This window comes from Hibiscus syriacus, unplaced genomic scaffold (genome assembly GCF_006381635.1).
Source record: "Hibiscus syriacus cultivar Baekdansim isolate YM2019G1 unplaced genomic scaffold, ASM638163v2 tig00002840_pilon, whole genome shotgun sequence".
Classification (NCBI taxonomy): domain Eukaryota; kingdom Viridiplantae; phylum Streptophyta; class Magnoliopsida; order Malvales; family Malvaceae; genus Hibiscus; species Hibiscus syriacus.
In genome coordinates, this window is record NW_024061947.1 from 8,989,659 (window position 1) to 9,000,646 (window position 10,988).

General features: G+C 40.0%; 2 protein-coding genes across 2 annotated transcripts; both read right to left on the reverse strand.

The window, feature by feature from the left end:
* Positions 1–7,915, reverse strand: LOC120156813 (V-type proton ATPase subunit a3-like). The gene is made up of 5 exons (XM_039168075.1): positions 7,818–7,915; positions 7,556–7,704; positions 7,187–7,340; positions 6,917–7,077; positions 1–33 (listed from the first exon to the last, which is right to left on the reverse strand). Exons 1-4 carry the CDS (start codon positions 7,887–7,889, stop codon positions 6,988–6,990), a joined length of 465 nt encoding a protein of 154 aa, XP_039024006.1. The 5' UTR covers positions 7,890–7,915; the 3' UTR covers positions 1–33; positions 6,917–6,987.
* A 222-nt stretch (positions 7,916–8,137) lies between these two features.
* On the reverse strand, positions 8,138–10,525 carry LOC120152505 (V-type proton ATPase subunit a3-like). Its single transcript, XM_039164716.1, has 7 exons — positions 10,511–10,525; positions 10,245–10,325; positions 9,779–10,000; positions 9,271–9,333; positions 9,009–9,182; positions 8,616–8,753; positions 8,138–8,402 (listed from the first exon to the last, which is right to left on the reverse strand). The coding sequence occupies exons 1-7, from the start codon at positions 10,523–10,525 to the stop codon at positions 8,286–8,288; spliced, it is 810 nt and encodes a 269-aa protein (XP_039020647.1). The 3' UTR covers positions 8,138–8,285.
* Between the last annotated feature and the right edge of the window lie 463 nt (positions 10,526–10,988).

Consider the following 10,988-nt stretch of genomic DNA (forward strand, 5'->3'; position numbering starts at 1 on the left):
ATAACTTTTACTAAACCTTCTGTAGAAGCATCTCTGCAATGCCAAGTGGTGAATGTAAGTGATTCAGAAGAGAGACCAGAAAATTTGTGGGTTCTACCAATATACTCTTATCATACAAACATGTACCTACCGACAAGCAGAGTTAGTGAGAGATTTTTCACTCCCTTCTCTCTAGGTTTTCTTCTTTGAGATGGGTCAATGGTTGGTTTGAATGGTTCCTTCCATGGTTTTTCATGGATCTTTGGTTGTCGAGATCCTTGTTTGGGGCTCAAAACGGTCATGGTTACTCAAAGTTCGGTTGATTATTCATCAAGTTCCTAGATTATTAGGATTTGATAGTTGCTCTATAGTCAAAAGTCTTTCTCGGTGTTCTTCTTTAGCGGAGGAAGTTGGAGGTAAAAGTTATTTTTGTTAACATTGTAGTTTCTTACCCGAGATTTATGTTTTGTAGGATCTTCTCAAGGGATATTGGCGATGGAATAATGTTGAGAGAGGGAATGTAGCTTATGGGAACATTCGATATTGGTTTGTTGGGAAAGGGATCTTTAAGGAAGATGAGGTAGTGTGGAATAATGAATGGGGAGGGTTTTGGTGTATGAGAGGTATGGAAAATTTGGAACTAGGTAAAGAATTCGAGTCAGAAAAAGAAGTAAGTTCCGTTCAAGGGAAAGAAGAAGATGATCGGAGCCGGGTGTACAATAGCACAAGGGGAGAAATTAGAAAGATTGGAGGTCATTATACGTTAATTACTGCTAGTGTACGGAAACACAACCAGATTAGGGGGTGGTTTGTTAAAGTTCAGCAGGACATTAAAGGAGATAGCGTGGGGTGGCTTGAACTTGAGGTGATTTGTTGTAGAAGGATTCATCATTCAAGGGAAGTTTGGAAATTTGTGTTTGAAGGGTCAAATCAAGAACCCATCATTGTTTGGATTTTAGGTGGGATTCGGAGATTTCTTTGGAAGTATTTTAAATGGAAGTATCTAAGGAGATTCAAGAATGATATAGGGTCTTGTCATGTGGGAGAAAAATTTTATTATGTGTCTCGTTGGAAGCAGAATGTTCAGCAGGACGGTATTTCTCAATACAGTATGGGAATGGTCTACTCGATATACTGTTCGGTTCAGACAGTAGGTGAAAGTAGCTGGGATCAGGTATGGGGCGGGATTTTGAAGTCATGTCGAGCAGAGCAAGTTGAAAGTTGCGGCGGCTACAGTACGGACAGGTCTAAAAGTTGGGAAATATGTGGGAGATCGATTATTTTTGGGGAAATGATTTATTCACATATGTCAATTTTGGGTGATATTTTGGTTGGATATCTTATTTTAAAGAGTCTATTTAGAGTAGGCAGAAGGTGTAAGAGGGGAAAGTCACATCGGAGAGCTTATAGTCAATTCGGTGGGGTTGTTAGATAGGAAAGGAAAAGTAGGCTAAGGGGAGAGAAGGTTGTTCTTTCTTACTTCACTCTCAATAGAAAGTTTACTGCCATTTTCTTTGTTCTTCGAAGTAACTCTAACAAAAAAAGGGAGTAGGAGTGGTAACTTGATTTCTCACGCGGTTGCTCATTCTACTAACACAATGTCTGAAGAGGTTGCGAATCTTATGAAGCATTTGTGATTCACTGAAGAGGGATCGGAGGATATCTCTCCACTAAGGGTTATTACTGAAGATGATGTGGTTGAAATGGACAAATGGATTGTAGCGAAGATAATTGGGTTAAAGAGAGTGGATAGCGAGGTGGTATTGAGTGTCTTTCGTTCGATTTGGTGCCATGCTAGGCTCATGGACTCAAGCTTTTTGAAAGATAATATGTTCGTGTTTAAGTTCAAAACAATCTCGGACAAGCAAGCGATTTTGAAAGGCACCCCATGGAGTTTTGAAGGTACTCTCTTCGCAATCGCTCACTTTGATCCTACTTTAAGTCTTGAAGAATTCGATTTTAGGCCAGTTGTTGTGTGGGTTAGAATTTATGAGCTTCTTTTGGGGTTAATAAGGATCAAGACGGCGGAAAAGATCAGTAATAAGATTATAAAGATAATTACTACCGACACAAGGTCGGGAGAAGGAAGAATGAGCGACTACCTTCGCGTAAGGGTGGAAATTGACTGCACTAAGTCGTTACGTAGATGTGCCAAGATGGGGGTGCTTGCAAATGGGCAACCGAGGAAATGTTTGCTAAAGTATGAGCGTTTGCCGGTATTTGGTCATAGATGTGGTGTTATTGGACATGTGCTTACGGAATGTCCGGGTTTCTCAGAGCATCTATAGCAGCCGCTCCAGTTTGGAGAATGGCTCAGAGTGTCGCCTATGAAGCGGGCAGAAGCTAGCAGCAATAGAAGAAGAGATGGGATTATTTATGTTGAAGGGGAAAATGACGATAGGTCGATGAGAAGTTCAGCGAATAGCCCACTATCGAATCATGTTGTAAGGAGTCCCCGAGGTAGACCGTGGTTGCCAGGAAGAGATTTGTTATATTCTTCCAACTCTAATCAGGAGGATAACTCTGATCCGACTGACCCCTTAGGATTGGATAGCTCCCTTTCTCGAACGTTCCTGGGGGTTTTATGGTTCGTGAGCGAGAGTTTTTGAAGGAGAAATAGTCAAACTATGAACCGAGTGTGAGGGCTATAGTAGGTTCTTCTAGCTCAGGGAAAAGAAAGAACGGGGAGCCAAATAAAGGGAAAAAGAATATTAAAAGGGTGAACCGGCAGACGGTGCATATTTCTGACTCTACTTTAAATTCTAAAGTAGGTATTAGTGTGGAGGAGGAACCAAGCGAATTACCAGAGGAATATGCGGGAGATGCTTTAGTTGCGGCGGAGGCTGAGGTTCAATCTCGCCAGGAGTCGTGACGATCCTGTGTTTGAACTGTCGGGGGCTTGGGAACCCCGCGACAGTTCGAGCGCTTAGGAGATTGATCTCCGAAAAGAACCCGATGTTGGTTTTTGTTTCTGAAACTAAGTTGCGGAAAAATAAGATGGAGGCTTTAAGATTGGCTACAAAGATGTTTGGTTGTTTTTCAATGGAAAGAGCGGAAGATTGCGTGGGCTTAATGATGCTTTGGAAAGAGGGTTTTGATGTCTCGCTTCAAAGCTTCTCTAACCTACATATTGATGTAGAAGTTCTTTAGATGGAGTAGAAATTCCGGTTTACGGGGTTTTATGGGCGCAGTGGGTGGTCGGATAAAAAGCATAGTTGGGAGATGATTTCTCATTTGGCTTCTACCTCTTTACTCCCTTGGTGTTTGGGATGAGACTTTAATGAAATTATTCATCCAGACGAGAAGAGAGGGGGTCGAAAACCGGTGAGGGTATGGAGGAGTTCCAGCCTTGTCTTCGTGGAGCCTATTTATGGGACATTAGACCTAAGATTAGTTGGCTTTCTTGGGCTAATGGTACTCGAGCTAAGACGTTTGTGTGCGAGAGAATTGATAGATTTATTGCGAAAAATGACTGGAGGCTCTTATTCTCGGAGTGTTATGTGGAAACGGTTCCGACGGCATCGTCTGATCATTCTGCGATCTCGTTGAGCTTGGAGGGTGCTATTACGAGTTGCTCGCCTAGGAGGGATTATTTTAAATTTGATACGTGTTGGGCTAATGAAGATCAATGCTGGAATATTATGAATCAGTTTGGGAGAATAATAAAGATTCTTTCTCGGTTAAAGTGGGGAGGATAGGGGCCATGCTAGGAGATTGGCAGAGAGCGAGAATGAGTCAAGCGAAAAGGGACGAGAGGCGCTTAAGGAGTTATATTCTTAGGCTTGATTCAGGTGCAGTCTCTGATGAGTCTTGTGATCAACTTAGGAAAGCTCTTGTGGATCTTAAGGATATTATGGATAAAGATGAGAAGTTTTGGCTTCAAAGATCCCGTGTTGCGTGGCTTAAGGATGGGGATCGTAATTCTTCTTTTTTCCATGCAAGAGCTAATGGGCGTCGCAAAAAGAATTGGATCGAGGGGTTGGAGAGTGAAGGGGGGGTTTGGAGCGAGAAGTTGGAGGATATTTTTTGTGTTGTTACAAGCTACTTTTCCTCTCTCTTTCGTTCTTCCGAAGCGGCTCCCGACGAGGAGATTCTCCAAGCCATTGCTCGATGTGTTTCGCCTAGTGATAACGAGATACTTTGCCGAGACTTCTCTGCTGAGGAGGTCACCATTGCTCTTTCTCAAGTTAATCCCTCGAAAGCTCCTGGATTCAATGGCCTTTCAGGTCAATTTTTTCTTTCTTTTTGGAATATTGTTGGATGTGATTTTGTTAATCTTTGTCTTAGCCTTTTGAATGATGCGATGGATTTTAATTATGTTAACCGTACTATTATTGTTCTTATTCCCAATGTTACTAGTCCAAAATTAATGAAGCAATTTAGATCGATTAGCTTATGCTCGGTCATCTATAAAGTTGTGTCAAAAGCTATAGTTAATTGCCTTAAACCATTGATGCATGTTTGTGTTGCCGAGAACCAATGCGCGTTTGTCCCTGGTCGTCGTATATCCGACAATTTTTTAGTGTCTCATGAACTTATCCATTATCTTAAGGGGTCTAAGAATGGCCCCAATAAAGGCGCTGATATTAAGTTAGATATGGAGAAAGCTTATGATAGAGTGGAATGGGGATTTTTGTTCGATGTTATGCTTCAGATGGGTTTTAGTAGTTCCTTTGTCAATCTTATTCGGAAGTGTATTCTACGGTCTCTTTCCAAGTGCATATTAATGGTATGTTATCTGACTCTTTCATTCCTCAGAGGGGTCTCCGACAAGGAGATCCCTTATCTCCATATATGTTTCTGTTTTGTGCTCAGGGACTTTCTGCTTTACTTCTTAAGGCCCAAAAGGAGGAAAGAGATTAAGGGCATTAGAGCGAGCATGAGAGAGCCAAGGATTACTCATTTGTTGTATGCAGATGATAGTTTGCTGTTCGTGAAGAATTCGGTTGCGGAGGTGCGCAAAGTAAAGAGTATATTGGCTCAGTATGAGAAGGCTTCAGGGCAGAAGTTGAACTATGAGAAGTCCAGCATTTTCTTCAGTCCAAATACCCCTGGTATGGATAGGAGGATCTTTTTTAGTGAGTTATGAGTCGTTGAGGCCCCGAACCCATGGAATTACCTTGGCCTTCCTCTTGCAGTAGGGAAAGGAAAACGGGCGGCTTTCAACTTTATCAGAGATAAGACAGAGAAGAGGATTCAATGTTGGACTAAGAGACTCCTTTCTTTTGGAGGACGAGAAGTCTTCATCAAGTCTGTGGTTCAGGCTCTTCCCGCATATGCCATGACATGTTATCTTCTCCCGGATGGTGTTATTGATGATATTAAGTCTCAAGCTAGATCTTTTTGGTGGTCTGGGAAACAAAATACCAGAGGTTGGCCGATGGTTGCATGGGATAAGATTTGTCGTTCCAAAAAATTTGGAGGGATGAACTTCAGGGACCTTAGTCTGTTTAATATTGCGCTTATTGGGAATCAGATTTGGAGACTTATTCAGGATGAACAGTCTTTGGCTTTCAAGGTTCTTAAAGCAAAATATTTCCCGTGCTATTCACTTTTTTGTCGTGCCAAAAAAGCTCTCAATGATGGCTTTTTCTGGAGAGTGGGTATGGACAGCAAGGCTCGCATGTTTGAGGATAAATGGGGGGACGCTTGTCCTATTCGTTGGAACGAAAGATATATGGATCATGCTGACCAGCCGGTTAGAGTTGTGGATTTTATGATTCCAGGGTGTGCGAGGTGGGATGAACAGAAGGTGGTTAGAGTGCTACGGACGGAGGATGCTTCGCAAGTTCTTAGAACGTTGATAGCCCCGGCCTGGGGTGACAGAATTATGTGGGGTCATCATAGTTCAGGATGTTACTCTGCTAAGTCGGGCTATAATTGATTGAAAATTCAAAATAGCCCGTCTTTGATTATGGAAGGCATTTGGAACGTTGTGGCTAAAGCGAAGGTTCTTTCAAAAATCAGAATTTTTGATTGGCGCATTTGTCATGAAGCCATTCCTGTGGGATCTAAAATCAAACAAGCAAAACTTGGAGATGGCGTTTGCCCTCTTTGTCTTAGTGAGCTGAAATCGATTATGCATGCGATTAAAGATTACCCCAAAGTAAAGATGATTCTTTTGATGTCAGGTCTTCTCTCGGAGATTGTTGATTGGTGAGGAAAATCCTCTCCTTTGGTTGTCATATGCTCAGTCCAAGCTGAATGGTGAATGATTTGAATTGTTTCTTGCTTTACTTTGGAACATTTGGAACCGGCGCAATAATTTTGTTCATAATGGGGAACTGCAATCGGATAGGGACATTATTATCAATTCTTTGAATTTGATTGGGGAGTACAAAATTGCTTCGAATCCTTTAGGGAGTTCAAGTGATGGTGTAGTTCTCCGAAGACCGTGTTTTTGGTGTAAGCCTACCCAGGATGAGGTTAAAATTAATGTTGATGGGGCTTATTGTAAGGCTTCTCGAGTTGCGGCTGTTGGCATAGTGGCTCGGGATTCGCATGGAATGGTTATCAGGGGATTGGCTAAGAGGATTGATCCTCCGTTCACGGCTTAGTCCACTGAAGCAGTTGCTTTTACTGAGGGTATTCGCTTCGCTTCTGAGAATGGGTGGAACAATTCTATTATTGAAGGCGATGCCATTTCGATCGTTTACAGGTTGTCTAATCAGGTCACTAAAAAGACACAAGACATCTCTGCAATTGGATTGTTGCTCAATGAGACTAGACTGATTTTAGCTGACCTCCCTTCGGTTAAAGTGCACTATGTGTGTAGGGAAGCTAACCGAGTTGCCCATTCTTTAGCACAATGGGTCTTATGGAACCACAATCCAATTTGGTTTTTCTTTGACGAACCTGATTATATTAAGCAAGTTGTAATTGATGATGCTATTGGAATATAAGTTTTTATTCCTTCAACAACAACAAAAGTACCTACCGACAAGAAGGATCACGGCATCCATAAGCAGAGGGCCCAAACAGTTCAAACGGGACCCAAAAAAATTCATTTTATAACAATCCTGTGTAGATTGAGAACAATGCCATCATCATGATAACATAGCGACCCCCAAAAATCATTTCAGTGATGTCTCCAAGTTTCTGTTTTGGGTGGTAAGAAAATAAAAATAAAATAAGTACAAGAAACAGTACAATTACCATGAACATGAAGCCCATTGCCAAGGTAACCAAGAAGCTATTCATCATTTACCTGGCTAGAAATTTTTTTCTCTCTGATTATGAAATATGATGTTGCCAAAAGCAGGAATATACCATGGCCCCAATCACCAAACATAACAGCAAAAAGGAAAGGAAATGTGATGATTGTAAATACACCAGGATTTGCTTCCTGATATTTTGCAATCCTGGAGTAATATTAACTTAGGTCAATTCTTTTCCATGATAACTTGGTTTTGAAGTGGTAAAAATAGGCCATAGCAGTAGAATGTCTGCTAAAAACTCTTCTATGACTAAGGAATCCACAGTCAGCGCAACGATTGCCAGATATGAGACAATAGAATTTCAACATAGCCAGTTTATCTCCTTGAATGAAATAGCAGCAACTATCAAATGGACTAACCCATAAGCATCCACGATTTCTTGAAAAGAAGAAGTAAATTTGTTGGTCTGGAAATAGGTAGGAGGTGATTCCTTTGTCTGGAGAACATGAAGTATGGTCCCAATTTGTGAGTTGCTGTCAACAGTTGCCCGCTGCAACTCATTTTGAATCTGCAAAATCAAGCTAGATGATTCATTTTTCATTTTTCAACTTGGTTACTGCAACGAAGCAGGAATGCAATGCAGCAGAGGAGAAAGGATTGCAGATTAAAAAACAAACAGACCTTGTTTGTTGCAAAAACAGGGCACCAACCTTCAGCAACAAGACATTTTCTTGTAACATCTATGCTGAGCATGTTCAAAGTGTGATAAATGGATTTTTCTTCACCTATATAAATTAGAAAAAATGTTCGGTGAGTTAAGAAAGCACAGAGTTCAAGGGAACTTATTAGAAAACTGTAAGTTTCGAGTAGTTTTCTGTTAGGCCATTTTGGGTTTGGGTCATTTCAAGTTCGGACACATTTATGAAAAATGTAACCATTTTATCTTGCTTTTAGAGTTCGGATTCAGGTTTCATTGTCGGGCAATTTCAGGATTATATTTTCTTGAGTTTGGTTTTTTGGACAGGTTTCGGGGTTCACTCCACGACCTCTTAAGATTAAAGCCAGCCACAGAAACTGACAAGTAATCATGTAGATATGAAGTTAATATATAGAAACACATGCCTCAAAAAAGAAGGAAGAAAATCAATTTCAAGAAACCAAATGGCTCCACTGCTCAAAGTGATAGGCAATTGTCTGTAACAAGTTGATCTGGTGCACAAGTCCAACATCAATGGTAGTTTTAAGCTCTCCAAGTCTTCCAGAAACCTACATATGAGAGAGGTTAAATATTCAGCTCTTTATTTGACAAGAACATAATACCAAGATATAGGCCAACAGAAAAATTAAGAACTCCTCTTAATGAGAAAAGCCAACTACTAGTTCCGGCATATAGATTGACTGATTGATGCCATTATACCATAATTGTTTCATATATATGACTCCTGATTCTCCCGAATGTCAAAAGAATATGAAGCATACCTCTGCAATGATCTGATATTGTTTGCCTCGATATTCTGTGAATGGGTATCTGTTTGCTTCAAAAGTTTCACAAATTTTCACAATTTTGTTCTTCATGGTTTCACCAGAATAGAAGACAACAAAAACGTTTTTCTCAGCCTGAAATTGCAAAAAAAAAAAGTAAATGGTAAAGATCTCTCATCTCATCTCTGAACCTAAAACAGATGCAAAACAAGCATGATTAACTGAAGACGATTTCAGAAATACAGAGTTACACACAGAAGTTGCAAATTGACGTCATACAAACAAATCTAACGAGTAAAGACAAAACTAAAAGCAAAATTAAGCACAGATAGAACCATCAGTGAAAGACTCGGAAATTCCAGATCTACAATGGTAAATGGAGGTATTAACCTTCTCCCCAGATGCAGGATCAGTCACAGGACCTTCAACTACAGATTGCTTCAAGAAGAGATTCCCTCTGGTAGCCCAAAATAGAATTCTTTCAAAAGCCAATGATTTCTCTCTAGGGATACTACCACTGACAAATCCCAGCTTAACTTGCTTTGATGGATCAGTGATCATCTCCTACAAAAATAAACCTTACGCATCAGTAAAGAGCAATAAAAGGCATCAGATAAAAATAAGGTAGAAAATGAACCAGCTGAAAATGTACTTGCTCCAATAATAATGGACTGTCTATGGATCCTTCACCCCTTTGCTGAGCTTCAAATTCTCTCTGCTAACGGGTAAAACTAATGTGTTTGACCACATAGACATCTAAAGTGCTAACGTTACTAATGTTAGGTATTTGATAGGCAAAAAAAATAGACACTTATTGAAGACACTAGTTTTTATTTCATTTGTTTTATTTATTATTATTTTGTTTTATTATTATATTATATTATTATTATTAAATAATTAATTAATACATTGCAGGCCCAAAACCTGAGGCCCGTTTTACAAATCCCGGAGCCCAAACATGGAGGCCCGATCAGGACTAGCCCAACAGAGCCCAAATGTGTAACCCTAGATTCAGTTAGGGTTTACATATCATCATCCAGCCACCTCAAGTTGCTGCCGTTGGATCTAGTTTTGATCCAACGGCCAATATGACTCCAGCAAAGAAAACCCTAAGTATTATAACCCTAGGGCCATGTTCAGTCGCCGCCTCTGCCATGTGCCTCGTCCAGCCTCCACGTTGACGATTCAGCTTCCAGCCGCCTCGCCAGAAACCTCCACGCCGCTCTGTTGTTGCCACGACACCAAACGAGGATTCCAGAAGCCAGCTGCCCCCCACACGTTGATGCCCCAGGGTGAGTCACTACATAGTTCGGTGACTCACCGAAATCCACTCTTAGAACCGGTCCGAGATAAGATCCGACGAGGCTATAAAAAGCCATCACCTGCAAGATAAAAGAGGGAGAACAAGCAAGAACAGGAAGCAACCAAAGAAACCAAAAAAAAAAAGAGAAGAAAGGAAACTTACCCTTGGAGCCTCGATCGTCGCCGGAAGCCAAACATCGCCGGAAAACAGAAAATACCAAAGGTATTTTTTTAGATTTACTCCGATTAGGAGTTTTTTAGGGTAAACTAAAGTCAGATTTGACCATAGGAAGAGAAGGCCTTTATTTTCATGTAAAATGAAACTTTCCGGCCACCATCTCCGGTGGCCGACAGCGACGGCAAACGGCTGCCGGCCGATAATCGGCTTCCCTCTGGTGAGGGAAGCTAAAGAGAAGCAAGAGAGTTTTCTTCTCTCTCAGTTAGAGAGAGAAGAAGAACTAAGAGAGAAGAAGAAGAGGAGAAATGAGAGTGTTGGCCCTACGGGCCAGCTATTTGGGGATTATATACCCCATCCAAAACGATGTCGTTTTAGGTGGGGGTATATGCGTAATTTATACGCATGAACAAACCCTTTTCGCAGTCATCTAAACCTTATAACTTTTTATTTTAGTCACTGGAAATTGAATTCTAAGCTTTTAATTTGGTCTCGTAAGTTTATTTTATTATAATTTAGTCATTTCCAGTATAATTATATATTTAGGATAAATATTTTATTTAGTCCCTGGTAATTTTAATTATTTTTATTTTGATCCCTAATAATTAATTAGGTCAAACTACATTATTAATACATATATTTTTAATAATTCGAATTAGGTCTGCAAATTTTAATATTTTACATTTAATAAGTGATGTTTTATATAATTTTATTTTAGTCCCTAAATTAATAAATTGGTAAAATAGCATATCTAATCCCTGTAGTTTTAAATAATTAATTATAAATTAGGTATTTAATTTTATTAGATTATAATTTAGTCCCTAAGATTAATATTTTCATTTATTTTACAAGCTTTACATTTTAATACTATGTTTTAATTTTATTTATTTTAA